Source organism: Acomys minous, assembly GCF_964271855.1.
Source record: "Acomys minous genome assembly, chromosome: 15".
Classification (NCBI taxonomy): domain Eukaryota; kingdom Metazoa; phylum Chordata; class Mammalia; order Rodentia; family Muridae; genus Acomys; species Acomys minous.
The window spans coordinates 69,588,916-69,611,869 of record NC_140497.1 but is presented as its reverse complement, the minus strand read 5'-3'; the positions used below and the strand labels follow the sequence as shown (position 1 = coordinate 69,611,869).

The 22,954-nt window shown below is 38.1% G+C and overlaps 1 protein-coding gene across 1 annotated transcript; it reads left to right on the top strand.

Annotated features, from left to right (window-relative positions):
• Nucleotides 1–3,054: 3,054 nt before the first annotated feature.
• LOC311585389 (transmembrane protease serine 11B-like protein) lies at nucleotides 3,055–19,441 on the top strand (the record flags this gene model as incomplete). The annotated part of the gene is made up of 10 exons (XM_084760538.1): nucleotides 3,055–3,136; nucleotides 7,334–7,449; nucleotides 11,373–11,491; nucleotides 11,588–11,655; nucleotides 14,463–14,623; nucleotides 15,270–15,308; nucleotides 16,458–16,632; nucleotides 17,589–17,848; nucleotides 18,299–18,441; nucleotides 19,280–19,441. The coding sequence occupies exons 1-10, from the start codon at nucleotides 3,129–3,131 to the stop codon at nucleotides 19,439–19,441; spliced, it is 1,251 nt and encodes a 416-aa protein (XP_084616664.1). The 5' UTR covers nucleotides 3,055–3,128.
• Between the last annotated feature and the right edge of the window lie 3,513 nt (nucleotides 19,442–22,954).

The window sequence follows — 22,954 nt, the reverse complement described above, 5'->3', positions numbered from 1 at the left end:
CCAGTTTCTGCTACACAAAAGGGGACTTAGAATAGAGGAGGGATGAGTTAACTCATAAGACCCACTATAATCTCATTCCCTTTAACATTGAATAATGCTCCATGTACTGATGTAAACTAATTTATTTGACCGTTCTTTGTTGAATAATTTGTTTCTATTTGTTGCTATCAGGGATTTTGTAACTAATTTCTTCATGTATTTCTGTTTGAATATATGTGCTAGCATAGATAATCACTTGGGTATAGACAGGTCATTTAAAATTTTAGATCTGTCAACTGCCCTGAGAAGATGATGTCTCAATAGATGTGAGAATACATTTCTCTACATTCTTACAGAATTTTCATTTGATTAAAAAGATTTGCTTCTTTGTCTTTTTGAGACTGGATATCATGTAGCTGAGGGTGACTTTGAACTCCTGACCGCCTTGCTGTTGCCTCTCAAGTGCCAGGGTCTCCAAAAATCTTACTTGTCTTTTAAGTATCTGTTCATTTTTATGTGAGTGCACATATGCCTGTGTAACATGAGCATGTAGTGCCTGAAGAAGCCAGAAGATAGTGTTCTTGTAGATGTTGGCAGTCACTGTGTGGGTGCTGGCAATGGAGTTCAGGTCCTGTGGAAGAATAGTCAGCAATCTTAACCACTAAACCAATTCTACAGCTCTTTAAAAAATCTTCAAGTAGTAAGTATTCTTAGTTTTGGTAGTGACATACCAATGTTTTATTTCTGTAAATACTAGTTATAATGAGAGTAAATTCATTTTTATGTTAATTGGTCACATGTGTTTTTCTGTGAAATCTGTCAGAACCATGTATGTGTGTGTGTGTGTGCATAATATACTCTTAAAATTGAACATTTAATATATTTATTCAATTTTAGAAGGCAACAATGTATTTTGGATTTTAAGCATTTAACCTATTTGTTAACATCCACCAAATACTAAGTGTGGTGCTAAGCATCTGAAATGTATACAGGGATATATGACATGGTTCTTGCTTTCAAGTCCAAGCAGCTTACATTTAAGTGATAAGAATACCCATAGGACTAATATAAATATAAATTGATATAATAGTAAATACCTAAATGCAAAGCTAGTGTTGTTATGGCTATATGATTAGTGAGAAAATAAGGCTTTGCAATAAGTGAAAGAAATATGACTAGGTTGGGCTGTAAGGCATGAATACGCACTAGAAAAGATATATGGAATTTTAGGCAGAATTATGAATCCTGAATAAAATTAGCATAGCAGGAAACACTGGCCATTCAACAAAGACTAAGAAATGGCTGAAGTTAAATCAAGCTGTCACTGTTAAAACAAAAGAGGTTGGGTGGTTGGTGGCAGGTCTTTAATCCCAATACTTGGGAGGAAGACGGAGCCAGATCTCTACAAGTTGGAGGCCAGTCTGATCTACAAAGGAAGTTCCAAGACAGCCAAGGCTACATGAGAAACCTTGCCCCTCAATCAGCCCCCCCAAAAACCCAAAACCCAAAAAAGCAACAACAATGACAACAACAGTTTCCCAAGCATCTGTTGGCCCACACATCTTTACTTATGGGGATGCTCAAAGTAAGAAGATTTATGTTAAGCAAGTAGATGCCACTCAGTCTGGCACTGATGCAGTGACCATGTCCTTTCTGCTATATCATCATATTATGTGGGTAAAGAGAGATGGTACCCCCAAAGGGTATAGAATAACAACCAAAGGAGTTTACATCTTATCCAAGAAGACAGTGAAAAAAATTTTTAAAAATTGGTATATGAGTACAGATGTGTGGTGTATAGTGTGTAGAAGCCAGAGGTCAGCATCATCAGTCTTCCTCAGTCACTCTGTATCTTATATTTTGAGACACAAAATCTCAAAGTACCTGGAGCTTGCCACTTCAGCTAGACTGGCATGCCAAAGACTTCCAGGGCCTACCCGTTTCCACTCTATTAAAGTTGAGGTCACAGGCATGCTGCTGGGCCAGGATTTTATGTGGGTTCTGGAAACCCAACCTCAGGTTCTAATGCTTATATGGCAGGCCCATTATTAATTAGGTGATTGCCTTGGCCATTAATTTTTTAAAAGAACAATGTCAGGTATAAGTAATAGGACAAACCACAGTAGTTGCATCGTCATTCTGTCTTTTCTCAACGCTTCATCTTTTGGTCCATCTGAGTACTCTACAGATAGCCACCCAACCCCCACCTCAGTTGCCACTTTCTACTCAACTATCTTGCTGTATTTTCCTTCTAGCACGGTTAAATATCTCTTATAAAATTATACATTCACTTTCTATATTGGTTGGTCTTTTCCCATTAGTGTATAAGGGTAGGTTACTATTTCTGGAAACAATATGAAACTCCAGGAGCATGTAAAATATCTATTTACTTAATTAGAAGATAGATAAATGTCTTCCTCAAGACATCAAAAAGAGTCCCAAGAATCAATATATTTGTACTACAAAAAACGCAAATGATGCCTGGAGCCCTGTTTTTATAAGAACTTGGTGTGTCACTCAAAACCTCAATATGTGTTCATTTGCTAAAACATCTCCCAATGGCCTAATTAGTCCATTCTGTTTCTCCACAAAGAATCCTAAGAGTGAAATTGTTTGCTACTCGAAAACCCACTTTCACCTGTCATTTCATCCCTACAAAAGTATTCACCTATTTCTATGAGACTCTTGAAGCACATTTCAAATGGCTTACACCCTCAAGGGTTGTTTTGTCCTAAAAAGGATGACTTATAGTTAAGCAGTTTGTCAGAATACTCATATGGCTTTGTGGGTTTCTCTGGGGAGAGTCTCTGTGCTGAAAGGATGCACAGTTCCTGAGTCAGAGCACTGACTCACCAATATGCGGTGGAAGCTTTTGGGTGGGTCTTCTGGTGACCAAGTTAACCCATTGTCTCTATTATAAATATTCAAATCAAACACGGTCTTTGTTATTTCCTTTAAGCTGCAGATCCTCGGTTGCTACCACACCTGTTAAACAAGTTTCTTTTTAATGTCTTTCTGCTTTTGTACCCAGCCCTTAAAATCTCAAACATCCTTGTAGCTAGCGCATTTACCTGAGAACCACTATCAACAGATAAGGAGTTCAGAAGGTCCCCTGATATTAGCATCAGCAATCACTGTGTCAGCACATTATGTATAGGTAAGTGGTCATTTGACTGCCTAAAATTCTGACAAAATAGAGTTTCACTGTCTCCTCCATTTGATTCTCACCTTAAGTACTGTGGTAACATAATTGCATTTAGGTGGAGAATATATCGTGATTCTACAGCATTTTGGCATTTCAGTATGGAGACACGTTGTCATAAACATGCATTTGTGTTTGCAATCTAAGGTGTTAAGCACTGGTTTGCGGGGGTGCTTAAAAAAGGGGCATGTAACTTAATGCCCTGTGAGTAAAAACATGGTGTTGTCTAGTAGAGAGGCAATAGCAGAGACACTTTCGTTTCTTGTGAGTTAGGTAGGAAACGGAGCTTAGTAATGACGATGATAATGGACTCTTTGCATGTGTTTAACAAGTTCATGCTTTGTACTGTGCACTCATAAATATTATCTTGGATTTCATAGTACTACCACTTCATGGATGTTCTCTGTAAAGATGTAAATGAATATTTTACATAAATATTTTTCTCAAGTATGTGTTAAATCCATGTATTTAGGTTAAAAAAAACCCAGCCTATTAAGACACATCTATACTGATAACATCCAATGTAATTCTAAATGTATTATTAGAATGGATAGAGTTATTGTGATAGAACATACTAAAACCATCTTTCTTGACTTAAAAATTATTGTGTCATTTTGTTTTGCATTAAAGATGTTAATTTATTTATGACCTTAATTTTCTTATTTTTCATATTTCTGACCTATCTATAAAAGAGATATCAAGCAAATTTAAGTTTAAAATGTCCACTATGATTGAATTTTTGTTTGTTTGTTTATCACCTTTATTCAGAGAGGATGATAGATTTTATTTATATGGCATTTCATTCTTTCTTCATTACTAGTTTACACCTGTGTGAAGTTCTAGGTTAAGAATACAGTAAAAGGATCAAGCCACTGTTTCAAGAGTTTTTTATTTACCCAGCCAAGCCTCGAGCCCTAATAATGTAATCAGCTTCTCAGAGGAAGACACTGAGTCAAGTACATTACTGACCTTGGAAGGATTAGGAAATGCGGCAGACTGTGCTGGTGGCTTTAAGGAGGCTTTGGTGAACTTTGGGATGCATGTAGGTGCTTGAATCGTTGCATAAGTTGAAAACAACATCAGATGTAGAAGTAGAGTTTAAAACTAAGTTTATCATTTTCAATGTTTTCTTAGCTTTAGCCACAGACTGTAGAATTAAAAAAAAAAAATCAGAACCATCTGTTTAGCAGCCTTGTGAACATGACAGTGAGAAGTTCATGCCCAACAGTATTTATGGCAATATATTCCATGTTGTCTGGAAGTATCTCTTATGATATTTTCCTACAGACTCTATGGCTGGATACCGGAAAGTGGCTAACACTAGGATGATTTTTCTTTTGTGCTTGAGAAGCTTCCTTGTGATTGGAAGCACTTATTTAGTTATCTATGCTAGATTATAGTTTGTAATGTCTTTGGGCGATTGAAAAAGACATTTAAAGCTCAGAAAACAAAATATGAACAGTGACATGAAATAATTAATGTGGAACATGGATAAGGGATGAAATATTAAACCTTGTATCCTGTAGTCATTTCAGTGGATAAAGTCAGCAAGCAGAAACTTTTTTCCTTTAAACAAAAGGCTAAATGAACAACAAGAAATTTTGTTTGGCAAAGGCTCAATAGAGGTTAATATTTTGTGCTTTTATTAGACTGTAAATTATATAGACAAAATGAAAAAGAAAATTTTGATGTTTTTCAGTTGTTAAAAACCTGTTCTGAATTAAAATTTCTAAACAAAGATAATCAGAAGTAAAACATAAACATGAATCCACAACTAAGAGATAATTAGAAAAATAATACTTTGTAAAAGTTCTGGAAGACAGACAGACAAAGGGTGTACAGTGAGACCAGGAGGCCCTCAGTGAGAAGCGCATTGCTGGAGCTGAGCACCTTTGAGCTGAGTGAGCAGTCAGTGGAAGGCATACCTTTAAGGGTCACTGAGCTCTCAGAATGGATAATCCAGTAAACACTATTCATAAGCTATTCATATAGCTTATGCAACTTAATCACTGTTATAATGGAAGCAAATGTACCTTGGAAAAAGAGATTCTAGCTTTGTGGAGCACTAAGAGCCCTCTCACACGTTGATCCAGTTTTCCGTTCTCTGTCCTTTCTGCATGTAGTTGCTTGCTAAGTTCCTATCCATAGCTGTGGTTTCTCAATCATCAGCATGGTATGTGTGTACTGGAAATCTGTAAGTCCTTCAAATTCCAGCTTTGGAAAACTTTTTGTTTGTTTGTTTGTTTGTTTTGAGATAGGGTTTCTCTGTGTAACCTTGGCTGTCCTAGACTCGCTTTGTAGACCAGGCTGGCCTCAAACTCACAGCGATCCTCCTGCCTCTGCCTCCCGAGTGCTGGGATTAAAGGCGTGTGCCACCACGCCTGGCTCAGGAAAACTTATTTTTTATCCTCAAATGATCTCTGGTAGGCTTCATTTTGCACTTCCATTTGAAACAGCCATTCTCTTTATTAATATAGCTCCCAAGTTCTGGCAAATATTTTTAGTCTGTGAACTTTCTCAAATTCTTTCCCTTCTTGATATCATCTCCCAGGCTCCCATTGTTCCATTCCCATGGATGATAATAGTTTCAATTCTGGCTGTCCTCACCTGTCATTTTTCTCCTCTTTCAATTATTGTCATGTACACTCCCTGCTGGTGTATTTCTTCGTAGGCACTATAAACGCCCATGTTAGTAGTTTTGAGAGAATAAAAATGTAAACGGTCTGAATCCTTTTGTTCACTTTATCATTCAAGATATAGCTGTTGATCTGCCTGTTTTCATTCATTTCCTTGTTCTAAAGTTATCTGTGGTGCTAGGTTCCAGACTACAACCAGAGCATAAGAACAATAAATAACGACCATGCTAATGAAGAGAGGCAAAAATGATACATGCAAAAAGTAAATGTATTCTCAACGTAGGACCATAAGAGGGTTGACCACGATAGAAGATGCCAATGAAGACTAGATGCTAGAATGGAAAGGTGATATTTGAGTGACAGATCACTGGGGAAGCACGAGGAGGTGAATATATCAGGCAAAGAACCGAGTGCATAAGAAGGACAAGGAGCTGTGGAGTGTGGTTTGTCCACAGAGCCTTGAGATGTTTGACACGACCTGAACCCACATTATCACTTTGAGACTCATATTCATGACTTAGTGTGGTGCAAAAGCTACACCGCCAACTGACCAGTTATTCTTTGCCACCACATTTGTTTCTTTTCCCTAGACTATCTGCCCAGGCTTTTTTTTTTTTTGATAAATTCCTACAGATTCCAATCTCAACTTAGTCCAAGGCTCTCAACCACATAGGTTGCTATGAAATGTAATACATACCTCACTTGTAGATCTATTGTTGCACACTCTTACAGAAAAGATTTGGCTAACCCACATCAATAAACTAATAACATGGATAGACACAGCTCTCCCCCAGTATAGAAATTGATATTTTTATATGTCTTGTGCTTAACATAAGGAGATAATGATGTAGGATCATGATCATGTTTCAAAGTGTTTACATCGTCTTAGCCTTAAAGACTTCTAAGATATTTCCCTTCTTCTCCCCTCCTGTCTGCCCTGACATCTTGGTTGACTGATATTAACTCTTTGCTTTCCATTGATAATGGGAAAGAACTAGATCCCCCAAGCAGTTGGCATGACAACAGCAATCATATTCTGGAAAAATGCTTTTTATGTTGTAGCTGTGATAAAAAAAAATTTCATAGTGTAACTTTTAAGGGAAGCACTTCTTATCTTTTCCCCTTCCTCCATTTTTCTTTAAATTTTTTTATTACATTTCACGTGTGTGTGTGTGTGTGTGTATGTGTGTGTGTGTGTGTGTGTGTGTGCGCGCGCACGCGTGTATACGAAGCTTATGTATGCACATCATAGTTCATAAGTGAGTGTTAGAGGATGACTCACCAGACTCGGTTCTCTCCTTCCACCATGTGGGTTCTGGGAATCAGACTCAAGTCATGAGGCTCAGCAGCAAGCAGTTTTACCCACTGAGCCATCTAGCTGACCTTTTCCCTCCTTTTCTTTCATGTCTTCTGTGTCTTCTAATTGTGGGGATTTTACAGGCAACAAGAGCAATGTAACACAGATATGAGAAATTTGAATGTTTTATGATAGCTGTTTCGTGTCCTTCATTTGCAGATCAGTCATAGAACCCCGCAAATCCTTCCCACTGTGGATAATCATCCTTGGTGTTCTTGGAGTGCTGGCAGCCCTAGGGCTAATTATTGGACTCTTGGTTCACTTTCTGGCAGTAGGTTGGTATACATTTTTATTTCTCTTTGCTGTGTTTTTATTTCTATTTCTGTAAGATATAAAGAAGCAATTGAAATATATGAATTATCTTCCTCTATAGTGCAGTCGGGGACCTTGAGTCCTGCAAGAAAGTATCACTAGCAGATACCTGATAGACAAGCAAAATAATTTACTCTACCATGTGGTGTGTTTGATAGTTTGTAATTAAAGCTTTATGGTTATTGTATGTGAAGAAGAGAATCCAAGAGATATGGGCATTTTAGTTACTTATTAATAAGAAAGGTAATATAGAAGTCCTTGTAAATAGATTAGAAATGTCAGACATTATTTATTGAAATAGAACTGTATCACTTTACCTGCTTCTCTTTTCTCCCTCCAGCCTCTCCCAGCTAACTTCATTTCAGCCCAGGTCTCTTACTTTTATGATAGCCTCATTTTCTTTGGTATTATTATTACACACACACACACACACACACACACACACACACACACACACACACACACGGAGAGAAAGAGACAGAGAGAGAGAGAGAGAGACAGAGAGAGAGAGAGAGAAATACAGCCTTCTGAGTCCATCTTTTTGGTGGTATGTATATGATTTCAGAGTTGACCACTGTGTATTGGATAAACAATAAAGGCGTTCATCATCAAGAAAGGCTAATTCTCTCTCTCTCTCTCTCTCTCTCTCTCTCTCTCTCTCTCTCTCTCTCTCTCTCTCAACTGTCATTATTTTGCTGCCTGAAGTTTTGTCTAGGGCCGAGGACCCATGAAAATTTCTCCATGTTAGTATGTCCATTGACACTGTCATTCTTCAGTCTTGTTTTTTCAACCATTTCATTTTTTCTTTCTTTTTATTGCATATGGATTTTTCACACATTATATACTATTTACATTAGAAAACAGTTGGACATCCAAGGAGCAATAAAATAAATAATAACCAAACAAATCAAAATAGGACAAAGCAAACAAACAAGATAATGAGTTAAAGAAAAAGCGCAGGAAGTATAGATAGATGCAGAGACACACACGTTCACACACACACACACACACACACAGAGGAATCCCATAAAAACACAAACCCAGAAGTCATAATATATGTGAAATGTGTCAGTAAGGTTAAAAGAAATGTTCTGACTTAACAGTATGAGATAAGGAACCTCCAAAGATGCTGTTGAGTTTACATTGTTTTGGATATATACTGCTTGGCATGTGAACTACCCTTAAGATTGTCTGTTTCCCCAGAGAGACACCCTTGGAGAGAGCTAAATTTTCACTTGAAAGTGGTTATCAAATGGAGATATGGTTATCAGATGGCCCAGGGATGAGATCATGTGTCCACATCTCCTTCCAGCTCTAAGATCCCATCTGATGTAGACCTGTGCAAAAGCTGAATGCAGCTGTTTCTGAGACTGTTTCACAGCTGACTTCCTGATATTCTGGCTCTTACAACCTTTCCATACTCCATCCCATGATACTATGAGAGGCATAGATGAAAGAGCTGTGGTATTGATGTCTGCATTCAGGCTGGCCTTTCGGTGATCTGTTGATCTCTTCGCTTTATACAGTTGTGGTGTTCTGTGATAGCCTCCATTTTCTGTAAAGAGACTCTTCTTTTTTTTTTTCCATGATTTTTAAAATTATGTTTCTTTTTAAACATATACATTTACATTTTTACACATGAACAAAATAAACTACAGACAGCAGGAAGAACCACGAGACAATCAGGAATTATATAAATGTTTTATTCACAGTGTTTTGGCTATTTGTATTTGGCAAACTTGAAGTAAACATCTTTCCTATCTTGTTGGGTCTAAATTTCTGAATGAAGATCAATATCTATCATATTTCATCTCTATTAACTTAAAACATCTATCTTGTTCTAAAAACTTCTTAACCCCTAACCAACTAAGCTTACTTGTAAGATTAAACTATCTGGTGTTCAACCCCATTAGAGACTTGAGAAGGAAGTCTCAAAAACTTAAATGCCTGAGTGAACCAGAAGTGCACGTTAGCAGCTTCCAAATTGAAAAAAAAAATGACAGAAACAGTTTACCGCCTGAACAGTCACTCAAAACTCTATAACATTGGAGCATCATCTTCAGTCTTCTAGCCCAATATATCTGACAGACATATTTGCAAGGCAGAAGCTACTGAGGAGTTGCTTACCCTGTCTTGGCGGAGTTCAGCCGTCAACTCTGCCTGCATCTAAGCTTGCTCATTTTTAGGCAGAATTCTCTCTGTGGCAGAAACTTGGACATTTTGCTCAGTGGCTGGATTGGCACATTTGAAGCCAACTCCATGAGGAGGTCCTTTGATGCTCATCATCTTCTTTGAGGTAGGCTGGGTATTGCCAGGAGTTAACTTGTCTTGTTGTCAAAGAGTCTTTAGAATAATGAAAACATCTTTAAATGCCATATTCTGCAGGTCAAAGAGCCTCTTCTTTGGTGGGGTCATAGCTGTGCTTGTCTCATATCTGTGGTTTCTCTATGTTGCATACTTACATCTGAAGATTTGGAGCCTGGAACTTTAGATCAGAGAGAACACGTGGCATTTGTCATCCTGGATCTGTCTGCGATACCTCTCGCAAAATAATGTTTCTTGGGTCTATCCCTTTACCTGAAACATTCACAATCTCATTTTTCTCTACAGTTGAACAGTATTCCATTGTGCGCATGTAGCACATTTCTATTATTTATTCATCTTTTGTAGGACATTTAGGTTGTTTCCAGTTCCTAGCTATTGTGAATACAGCAATGGACATTGCTGAGCAAGTGTCTGTGGAGGAGGATGGGAAGCCCTTTGGGCATATGCAAAAGGGTGGACAAGCTGGGCCATAAGGTAGATTTTTAAAAAGGATTTCCCATACTGATTTCCAGAGCTACTGTATCAATTTGCATTCCCACTAATTCAACTTCACCAGCATTTGTTGTTACTTGTTTTGTTGGTCTTTATCAATCTTACTGGGGATTGTTTTTCAAAATTGCAAATGTCTCTTGACATTATCCATATTATATTATATTATATTATATTATATTATATTATATTATATTATATTATATATTATCCTCTATTAATTGTAGGCCTTGGAGTAAGAGGATTGAGTTTTTATCATTGGCTCTTCTTAATAGATATATAATAGTAGGCAAATCACCTAATTGCTGTGAGACTATATTTCTCTTGGAAAATTAGTGTCCTTAAAATTTTTCCATAGTATCATATGATAGTAATATTTAATGAATGGTAACTTGTAAAAACTAGTTTCTCTAAACAGAAGCCATTATAATATATAGTTCATTCTGTATCAATCAAGATGCTATTTTTAGGGCTGGGGAAATTTCTCAGTGAAAAAAATCCTCCCATTATGAGGACTGGGGTTCAGAATCCAGAACACAAGTAAAGCAAGATATAGCAGTGTACATCTGTGATCATGGCACCCATGTGGAAAATGGAGGCTAACACAAGAGCGTCATTGGACGTTAGCAGGTCACTTAGCCAGGCATTCACTATAGCAAACAGAGATCCCATCTCAAACAAAATAGAAGGTAAGGACTGATATCTGAAGTTATCCTTTAATTTTTCACACATGTGCAGTTCTCACATACAAGCATATATGCACATATGTGCATCATATGCATAAATCACTCATGTGTGCACATACATACACACATGAGCACACATGCACACATACACAAAGTTAAAAAGATGTTATTTTTCTTAATATTTCTCTCCATCTGTTTTCTATTATTGGTTTTAAAACCACTTTCTCCAATACCGAGATTATTTACTCAATCATTCCAGAAACACTCACAAGGGGCTATCAGTAGCTAATGAACACAATACATCCTGCTTTGTGTTACTATGCAATATGTGTCTTGATTTGAAGTGTATTTAATTTAAATAGTACTTGATTATTTTTATCGCACAGAAAATAAGATATACTACTATCAAGGTAGCTTTAAAGTGCTGAATATTCCATACGACAGAAATTATGAAAGGGAGACATCACCAGAAAGTAACAACCTCAGTAAAATCCTCGAGACTAAAGTAAGCTAGATAACCTTGTACTTTTTAATTGCTTAAAGTATAAATATAAATATATTATTGGAACTTGATGTTTAACTGTATGTTTTCTCATTATAGATGGTTGATGCCTTTCAAAGTTCTAACATTTACAGACAATATATCAACTCTCAGATCATCACATTGGTGTAAGTAGCTATCATTAATCATCAGAAAAGGAGATAAGGCCATTCTTCTTCTTCCTCTTCTTCTTCTTCTTCTTCTTCTTCTTCTTCTTCTTCTTCTTCTTCTTCTTCATCATCATCATCATCATCATCATCATCATCATCATTATTATTATTATTATTATTATTATTATTATTATTATTATACTTCAAGTACTCCAGGGAGAATAAATCTAGAGTCTTCTGATGTCACAGCCATTGTCAACAATGATTAAGCACTGATTGTCATACATGTCAGCATAGTTGTTCAATATTACACAAAGGCAAAAATGTCCTTGTATGGTGGAATTCATTAGACTTAAAGGACTATATTGATGTTTAAATTACACCTGACTTATCCCTCTCATTTCCTAAGTATTTGTTCCACTAGATGTCCCTAAGCCAATTGCTTGATCCTCTATTGTTTTTATTAATGAGTATCAAAATATAGATTCTATTTTCTCCTATTTTTCCAGTTGTTAGCTAAATGTCTTTTGGAATTGTTCTTGGGATTCTTTTTTTTATTTTAATATATTTTATTAATTTATTCATATTACATCTCAATTGTTATCTCATCCCTTGTATCCTCCCATTCCTCCCTCCCTCCCATTTTCCCCTTATTCTCCTCCCCTATGACTGTGACTGAGGGGGACCTTGCCCCCCTGTATATGCTCATAGGGTATCAAGTCTCTTCTTGGTAGGCTGCTATCCTTCCTCTGAGTGCCACCAGGCCTCCCCATCCAGGGGACATGGTCAAATATGGGGCACCAGAGTTCATGTGAAAGTCACACCCCACTCTCCACTCAACTGTGGAAAATGCCCTGCCCATTGGGTAGATCTGGGTAGGGGTTTGAAGTTTACTGCACATATTGTCCTTGGCTTGTGCCATAGTTTGAGCAGGACCCCTGGTCCCAGATCTGGTTCTTCTTAAATAAGGTGGGAAAATCACATCTGGACAAGACTATGATGACACAAATGGCTTCCACACATCATAAAAAGAAACAATACGTTCTCTGAACATGGATGTAGAGAGGCAAAGAGTAGCACAGAGAGCTGTAGAATAGACAGTGCGCAACCTAAGCCCAGATTTTATAATTTTATAATTTAATAGCCAGAGAATCTTAAAAGAGTCACATGACCACCTCAATTTACCTCTGTCTTATGAAATATCAATGACAACAGATTCCTTGTCTGTATCATAGACCTCTATGCAAAATAAAAACAGTGTGTGCAGGAATATTTGCAAACAAATATATTTCAAATGAAAGTGAAGTTTGTTTTTACTGTGAGCAAAGCCACTTTCTTCTCGGGTTCTTGGGCCCATGTGACTCATAGAATCGCAGAATAGATGAAGGTTCCCATTAGCATTAACCTTGTGCTAATTTGACTATTGCACCAAAATGGAAAACTGAAGCTGAAGGGCTCAAGTACCTCTCTGAGGTGACTGAACATGGTGAGTATGTGCGTGAATGCATGCAATGCATGGGCTGCATGTGTGAGCATGTGTGTGTTTCTGTTTTGTATTATTACTTATGCATGCAACTTAGGTGTCCATAGGTAGCAAGAGTCCAGACAAAGTGAAGAAGAGGCCACAGGACAGTGTGCTTCTCTTGGCATGTGCTGTTATATAAACCAAATTTACATGAACTGAGTACCTCTTCAGAATTATTGATTCATACACACAGCATGGAGGTTCCCACAGACACTGTCCCCGGGGATAACATGTAATATCCATACATCCATTGCTTAGTCTTTCAGCTTGTCACTTTTTTCAATAATCACATTAAGCTTCCTTGAACACCGTTGTCAAATTACTTCAAGGTCACTTTTACTCATTTTGCCATTGTTGCTGCTATGTACTGGCTAGCATTAAGATCCTCCTCAGAGGATCTTAGCATCAATCTCCTAGAGATTGGGTAACTAGGCATAGGGCTACAATGTGTAGTGTGAAGAATTCAGAGTATAGGCTCTCTCATTTGTATTGAGTAAAATTTCTACTCCTGGATAATTACATAACCTCTCAGATATTGAGTTTGTCCTTGTTCATAAACCCAGACAACAACACTTTTACTGTAGAGTAATAGAGATGAAGAAATATGTATCAATAAACATAACAACAAAGTACCTGTAACATAGCACTAACCAATAAATGCTGGCTAATATCATTACTAAAGGTTACTCTATGATCTGGATCTCCTCACCTCCATTGGATGAAAAGTTCAGTCTGATGATGAAACAGAAACAAAAGCACTTTAATGTCCAGTTGTATATCAATGCTTCCACGAGCTTTTCTGTAATTCTTTAAGTTATGTGTAATTCCTCCATATACCCCTAGTTAAAGATAAATACCTTACTATTTCTGCTTCATATGGTACAGCTTTCTTTACACATACCTTACCTCTCATAAAAATCTGAAAATTCCTGGAGAATAGGAACTGTGCCACAGTAATGAGTTAGTGAAAGTCATCAAAGTTGCACATCTATAACAATTGCTCAATAAATGATTGACAAATGTATAGATATGTCTCAGTTCTTCAGTGATCATCTTTCCTTGGTATCTCAGGCTAGTTCTGTTTCTTAAGGAATTATTTAGAATTGCATGTCCTCCAGAATGCACAGCATAACTGTGTACATTCAGTCGGCACACGCAAGCAGGCACATCGCAGACTGAAGGCTTCACCTAATGTGATGTTACGGTAAAAACCCACAGAGAGGGGACAAAAATCAAGATGTGAAATATCAGAGGAGGAAATGTTAGTTTTGACACTGCATGAAAACTATATTTTTTTCAGTCCTGAAAGCAACAGTGTGACAGCACATATATGGCTGGTGTTTAAGGATGCTAGGTCAAAGAAGGAAAATACAAGAAGGAGAATTGAAAGCATCTTACGTCAGATGCTAGAGAGCAACCCGGGATCCCTGACTGCAGATCCTGAGTCTCTGAAGCTCATGGGTAAGCTTACCTGTTGGATGAGAGCATTGTCACTGCATCATTTTTTTGTGTGTGTGCCTAGGACTTGTCATAAACACCAAGTACAAAGACTATCTTTAATACAATTTAAATGAATATCATCTTAGATTAGAGGTATTTTCATTCTTTTATTCATTTTCTAGAAATGCCCATTCTGCAGTTGCTTAGAATAAAAAGAGACAGCTTCTGATTCTATGGTAGATATCAATATACTTAGCAAATATTATAAGTGATAGTGTGTTTTATTCTTATTTTATTTATGAATGAAAATTAACATTAGATTTGCACGTTTAATACTTGTCACTTTTTAGGAGTTGTTTTGATATACTGAAATGAATGAATCAGATTTACTTATGGAACTTTTTTTCAAGAGAAGATAGTCCCAATTTTTGACAATAAATGATATAAGACTATATTTGAATGAAAACGTAATTTCTCAAGTGGAAGTTATGATATTTTAATACAATGTGTTCAAATGAAGCAGAAGAAAAATTCCAATAAGTTAATTCTTTATTTTCTATGGTACTTTGTTCTGGATAAAAAATTACTGATGGATCCTCTGGTATGTGAGAAAGGATATCTTCATTGCCCAGCTTAAATTTACTGTAGACTTCTTGCTCTATTTCAGAAATCAATAAGGTTGATGCTGAGAAGATTATCAACAGCCGTAAGTTCAAATACTTTCCAGTTAAACATGAGGTACTCTAAACAGCAATAGCTAAGACTATTACAACAGGGTGCAGCATGTTTTAATGTAATAATATTTTACACAATATTCAAAACACTCCAAGAGAGAAGTATGATTACAATTACACTGACTCACAAATAAGTGCAAAAATTGCCCAGATTCATCCAGCTTGTAAATGATAGTGCCAGGATTCAAATTCAGGAGTCTAGTGGTAGAGTCCATGAGTTATAACCATGGCTTTGTTTCCCACAACTTACATATTTTCCAAGGGTTAAAGTTACTATGTGAGAGACAGAGAAGAATTTTAATCCAGCCACATGGCTGCCCTGGCAAGAGATCACATCCAAAGACTTTCTAGATCTTGGGGTTCTGGCTGGAATGCAGAGATGCTCTGGATTAAAGTATAATCTGGTTGGAATACAGACATGCCCTTAGTACACGCAATTAACCCCAAACAATGAAGGTAAGGTTAGTTCACAGAAGGAAGCAGCACCTAATTGAAAGTGGCATCTAATTGAGGGGCAGACAAAGTGATGAATCAGAGAAAGATTTGACAGAATGATAGGATACGTCCAACTCTTATGAGAATATGACAGGAAAGAGGCTACTTGAGAGTAGCTCAGCGAGAGAGAAAGAAATTTTTTTCCCTCAGAGTTGATTACTGGCATGGTTTTACAGAGACGGGGTTTGAAGAGAACAGGCTAGGCACAGATGAAGACAGAAGGACCCAGGAAACTAAAACATATGGTCAGAATTAGTTTGAGGCCAGGCAGAGAAATTCAGTCAGAAGTCAAGAGAATCCAGTTTGAACTGGTCAACTTGGAGAGGAGTTTAAGCCAGTACAGCTGAGTTAAACCATCCAGTGAAATTTCAGAAAGAGCTTGAAAACCTTGGGAATGGCTCTCATCTTACTCCGTCTGAGGAAATAAAGACAACATTTACAGAGAGGTTCCTGGGCCTGTTGGAGATTACTATATGAACAATTCTATTTCTATCCAGTGTTGGATGCTGATAGCATCAGCTATAACCAACCAGAACTGCTGAAAAAAAAACCCAGTTCACTTTCTGTATTGCCACTAAATAAATATCTTTCTATTCTCAATGAAACCACACTGACCGTCTCCGAAGGCTGCGGGAGACGACCAAGAATGTCAGCAACCCATGACAGGATCAAGGGAGGTTCCACTGCTCACAAAGGAGAATGGCCATGGCAAGCAAGTCTCAGAGTGAACGGCAAGCACCACTGTGGGGCATCACTCATTGGAGAAAGATTTCTACTAACAGCAGCTCACTGTTTTCAAAAGTAAGTTTATCACGTTCTCTAAGGGGTGGGCAGTCCTTGCCTTAGGCAAATTGTCTTCCATCTTTATGAGTGTCCTGATTTGAAATGCAAATTCCTGATCAGCCTACCTCAGCCTTTCATACTTTACCAATAAAAATAGGTGCTATTCATTTTTCATATGCTTTTTTTTCTTACATTAGTCTTATTTCTCATCACTTTATTTTTCAGGTCTTAAACCACCTGCAATTGCTAAAATTTCACATTGTATCTCATCTCTCCCTCTGTCCTAGCACATAGTTACCCAAGTGTTATGGTCACCTGGGAAAATGTGGCTCAGTCTAAAATTCTGCTTTCTCTAAAAGTAAAAATTTCCTTCTTCTTAAGGATGCAGGCTTATATCTCCTATTTATTGGTGTCATTAATTATGTACATAAACATTAAGCATTTATAATTACTTGTGTGTATGCCCAACATGCATTAAAGTTAAGCCTTTTTAAGACATAGACATTATCCCTATATCTAGTGTACTGTGAAGAAATTGAAACAAGATGTTTTAAAAATGAATTTGAAAATCAGACTATATGGGGGTTGGAGAGCTAAATAAGCAGTTAAGAGCACTTTCCAAGGAGCTAGCACCCACATGGCCACTCCCAAGTGTCCACAACTACAGTTTCAGACAATCCAATACCATTTTCTTACCTCCAAGGGCTCAAGATATTCACGTGGTACATAGAAATATATACGAGCAGAGCACTTATGTACATAAAGTCAGTATGCCAGGAAAAAATTAAATAATACTGCATCATTGTAATGGGCCATGGTGCAATGAAATCTTGATGCTACAAAAGCATATGGCACACACACACACACACACACACACACACACACACACACACACACACATATAATTTCTACTATGTGCTATAAAAGGCAGTATTTCTGTCATATAAAAATGTATGTTTTTTTTATTCCCTTAGGACAAATAATCCAAAAAACTTAACTATTAGCTTTGGCACTAGAATAGCACCACCCTACATGCAGCATTATGTGCAGGAAATTATTATTCATGAAAACTATGCTAAGGGGGACCACCATGATGACATCGCAGTAATTGTGCTCACTGAAAAAGTCACCTTCAAGAACGACGTACATCGGGTCTGTCTTCCAGAAGCCACAGAGATTTTCTTACCAGGTGAAGGAGTTGTCGTTACAGGATGGGGAGCACTTTCACACAGCGGTGAGTCAGACCACAGAGCACAGCGTAGGGCATGTGAACATGCAGTTTTCAGTGCAGCATGTAAGGCGGCATTTTATCCCTGGACGCCCAATCCTTCAGGCCATCTCTCAGGGTAGATTGCACAGAACTTTGCAAACTGCTTTGGCTTGAAACATTCAGAGGAGACCAGCCTAGATGTAGAAAATATCTGCCTTGTAGAAATTAATAGAAACATACCTGGACCAATGATGTATGAAGGAGGGGGTTGGGGAAACATTCAGCAACGCTTGAAAGGTGTTGCTGATGAATATTTTCAACATTTCTTTTTCATTAGTTGGAGGGAGACAGAAGCAGTTTATCCTAAAAAGAAGCAAGAGTCAAGTAAAGGCGATCTGCATCGGAAGACTAAGGGGGTGCACATTCAGATCAGGTTCTCCGAAGCAGTTTTGTTGACATGTTGACTTCCTCTAGGGGAATCCCCACTGTTACTTCAGAAAGCGCCTGTTAAGATTATTGATACAAACGCTTGCAATGCTGAGGAAGCCTACGGAGGCAGGATAGAGGACACCATGCTCTGTGCAGGTTACATGGAAGGCAATATTGACGCTTGCCAGGTAAGTCCGGAAATCATAAGGACCACGTGCTATATAAACAACTGCTATCGTTTTGTCAAGATCATAAATATGGGGACCATTTTGTTCTTCATTTAGGTGCGCTTTGACAGACCTGAATGCCACCCTCTAAAGTGATTGTTTCCTATAGGTAGCCCATGTCTATAAGTTTATTTTTATTTTTATTTATTTTTATTTTTTATTGTTTGTCTATAAGTGTTTAATAGGTACTGATAGATTTTCTCTGAGTCGAGTTCTGTCTTAGAACTTCACTAATATTAATTCATTTAATTCTCATCATAATTGTTTGGTGTAAGTACTATCATTCTCATTTCATAGATAAGGAAATGGAGGTAGAGGAACATTAAATACCTTATACTATCAGGGAGATACTAGGTGGTAGAATTTTGCACAATTCTGGGTTGTCTCGAATCACAAGTGTGTCTTCTTGACCATAGGTCTCAGAGATTTCAGTATTGTCAGGCAATCCCCAAATTACTCTTATTTTCTTATCCCTCTCATGGCTAAAGTCCTGGCTATTTTCTCAGATACATAACTCTGAATTCAAGTACATTCAAAAGAATTTTCTAAACACTTTCTCAAACACTAGTTTATGATTTCTCAGATCGCACATTCAATATCTCATATCAAAAAAGAGAAGCAGTGAAAACATTTTGGTCAGTATTAACGGAGGCTAGGGGCATATAGGGATTTAAACCACACACCTCTCCATGACTTCCATAAAGGACCAATAATTCACAACTTCATCTGGAACATCATTGACTGTAGCTAAACTGTCTGAGAGGAACCTGTCAAAATGAATATGCTTTGCTTTATCTAGGGTGACTCCGGAGGACCACTGGTGCATCCCAATTCTCGAGACATTTGGTACCTTGTTGGCATAGTTAGCTGGGGCGATGAATGTGGCAAAATCAACAAGCCAGGAGTCTATACAAAAGTGACTGCCTACCGAGACTGGATTGCTGCCAAGACTGGCATCTAACGGAAAATCATCTTCTAGTGCAGGATATTGCTGCCTGGTACTTCTAACTACTATTTAACATCCGTTTCTTTATTTTTTTTCCATTGTGTATGTATATGTGTGTTTGCATATGTGTGGGCATATGTGTGTCTGTGCTCATACATATGTGAGTGCATATAGATGCTTAAATTGATGTTAAGAATCATCTTCCTTCTCTCTCCCCTATCTGGTCTGCCTTGTCTGGTCTCAGTACAAGGGGATGCACTTAGTCCTCCTGTGACTTGAGGTGCCATGGTGGACTGGTAGCATTTGGGTGCTTCCCCTTCTCTGAGAAGATGGATGGGGGAAGTGCGAAGGGGGATGTGAGGGTGGGACTGGGAGGAGAGAAGAGAGGGGGCTGCAATTTATTGAAAGTGGTAAATAAATAAATGGGAAAAATCATGGTTTTCCTGCACCACATACATGGCCAGAGGTCAGAAGAGGGTGTGGTATCCTCTGGGACTGGAGTGACAGATGGTGTGAGCCACCCTGTGGGTGCTAGGGACTGAACCTAGGTCATCTGGAAGAGCAGTCAGGGCTCTTAACCATGCAGCCACCCCTATCAATATTTTACATGCCTTTTTAAATGTGTATAATCATTATATCGGAAGAATTACTCCCCTAAGGGAATATGTGCAAACTTTTAAACAAACTAAAGAAGAACAAAATTAGAAATCTTGAGTTTCTTGGTTCAGGAAGCCCTCAATGAAAAAAAGAACTCCCAACAAAATACTGCTAAAAGATTATTTGTGTCCTAGTTTATCAGCCCACATTATTGCTATTTCACTACGACTCAAGGTTCTTGGGTTTTATAATATAGTCTTTGTAGGATGGTGAAAGCAAGTCCTTGACCATGGTGCTCCATCAGATTGTGTCTTCCAAAGACTGAGTTGGACTGTGCTGTATCTACTTTCATGCCTGAGCTTTGTGGAAGGCTGTGGCTGTGACACGGCCCAGCTGAAAAGAAGTATTGAATTATAAGCTCTCTTTACTGAAGCAATCACCCCAACTGTAACCATTGTGACTGTCTCAGCACCAATAAAATCAGACAGAAAAGCACATTTTAAGTTACAGAGAAATAAGTACAATAATTTTCCATCATAGGTACAGATTTCTGTCGAAATTCTCGATGTGCAATATTAAAAAAAAAAACTATCTGAAATCAATAAAAATGTGTGGCCTATCCTAATTAAAAACACTGTGCTCCAAGCACCCCAAGAATCTTCACTCTCCTCCTACCTCACGTCTGCTCTGCCCAGGTGTAGGCATTTATTGGCCAATCAGGGATAATTTGAAGGCAAGGTTACACAGCATTACTTTGGTATGTGTGAAGGTTTGCTCATAGAAAGATAAGACTCTCGGAGATGGGGAGGGGCAAGCAATTAAATACAAAGCACCAAACCATGACATGACACAATTTACCTATAGGCCATACAAATAGTGGCATTTACTCAATTGAGGTTTCCTCGTTTAAGGCTATGAACTCTGGTGCCCCTATTTGATCATTTCCCTTTGATGGTGAAGCCTGCAGGCACACAAAGGAAGGGGAAAGCAGGCTATCTGGATGAGACTTGAAGGGCTGTGGTCGTATGGTGGGGGAAGAAGTCCCCTTCTGTCAGAGGGCTAGGGGAGGGGAATAGGGCAGAAGAGGGAGGCATGTTGGAAATGAGAAGATACAAGCTAGGGGAAAACAGTCAAGATGTAATCTGAATAAATGATAATAAATTAACATTTTAAAAAAGAAAAAAAAACTGTGAAGGAGGATCGTTTTATTCAGTAGCGGTTTGTGTGCTTTCTTGATAGTTTTAATATTAAGCAGACTAGTTTTTCTTTCCGTGTGTGTGTGTGTGTGTGTGTGTGTGTGTGTGTGTGTGTGTGTGTGTGTGTTGAAGTCAAATGATTCTATTCCCACTTGAAGGAGGGCACCCTAGCGCAGGTGGGACTCCTCTAGACTGAGGAGCTTGGTGGAGTCGTTGGTCACCTCTTCTCTCCCACCATCTGACCACAGCCTATCAGGTCGGGGAGTCTAGGTTCTCTGTATGCATTGTCCTTGGTTGGTGCATCAGTTTGAGCAGGTCCCCCACCCCTGGGTCCAGATCCAAAGGCGTTGGTGATCTCCCTATGGGGTTCCTCAACCCTTTGTGTCCCTCCATTCTTCCCACTCTTCCATACCACCCTCAGCACTACCCCTGAGAGAATTCATCTAGCAGGGTATTGGGGCGAATGCTGGGACTACAACCGGACCAGGCAGTTAGCTAAGAAGTGACTCTAAAGCTACAGAGTGAAAATCCTACTGCAGGCTGTTTAGGGTAAGTAAGTTAGACAAGTTAATTGTCAACTGATCAAATTGTGGTCATTTCAATTCCTAGTCTATTTATATCACAATAATATACACCCTAGATGAAACAGATAGGTATGATTCTATCCATAGATAAGGTAAAAATACTTAGAGAAAGTCTTCAAAAACCTCAGAGGCCTACAGAATATGGTATTTTAAAATGTTTATATTGTTTTAATGATTCTTTGACAACAAGACAGATTAACTCCTGGAAGCACCCAGCCTACCTCAAAGATGATGATGAGCATCAATGAACCCCTTTATGGAGATGGCCTCAAATATGGCAAAGCAGCCATTAGGCAATATGGCCTCATTTCGACCACTGACAGAATTCTGCCTAAAACTTGGCAAGCTTGAATGTAGGCAGAGTTGATGGTCAAACTCTGCCAAGACAGGGAAAGCAAGTCCTTAATAGTTCCTGCCTCACAAATATGCCTGTCAGATATACTGGGCTAGAAGGCTGAAGATGATGCCCCAATGTTTTAAAGAGTTATGGGTGACTCTCCAGGCAGCAAACTGTCTCTGAAATTTTTTATTTTTCAAAATTGGAAGCTGCTAGCCTGCACTTCCTGTTTACTCAAGTAATTAATTTTACTCCTTCTCAAGTCTCTGATGGGGTTAAAGACCAAATAGTTTAGTTTCACAATTAAGCTTGGTTGTTCAGGGGTTAAGACGTTTTTAAGTCTAGATAGATGTTTTACATTGATAATGATGAGATATGAGAGATATTGAGTTACATTCAGAATTTTAGACTCACCAAGATAAGAAAATGTTTTCTTCAAGGTTGCCAAACACAAACAGCCAAAACACTATGAATGTAACATGAATATAATTCCTGATTTTACTGTGTGGTTTTTCTTGCTGTATGCAGTTTATTTTATATATGTGTAATAATTTAAATGTATATGTAAAAAATATAACAATAAAAAAGCTACAGAGGTAATAAGAGCCTTAGAGCTCAGGGCATACAGATAACAAAGCCTTCTTCAGGCTCATTTCCAGAGCCATTGATGCTTGGAGGGCTACCGTTCTCCTTGGGATTCCTCTGGCTTCGCAGCTTCAATACATTCCAGGCATTCTGGTATGTCTTTGCAGATTCAAGAAAGTGCCCATGATTTTCAGTGCCCATCATCTTGGTAGAAATAGGACCTAGAGGG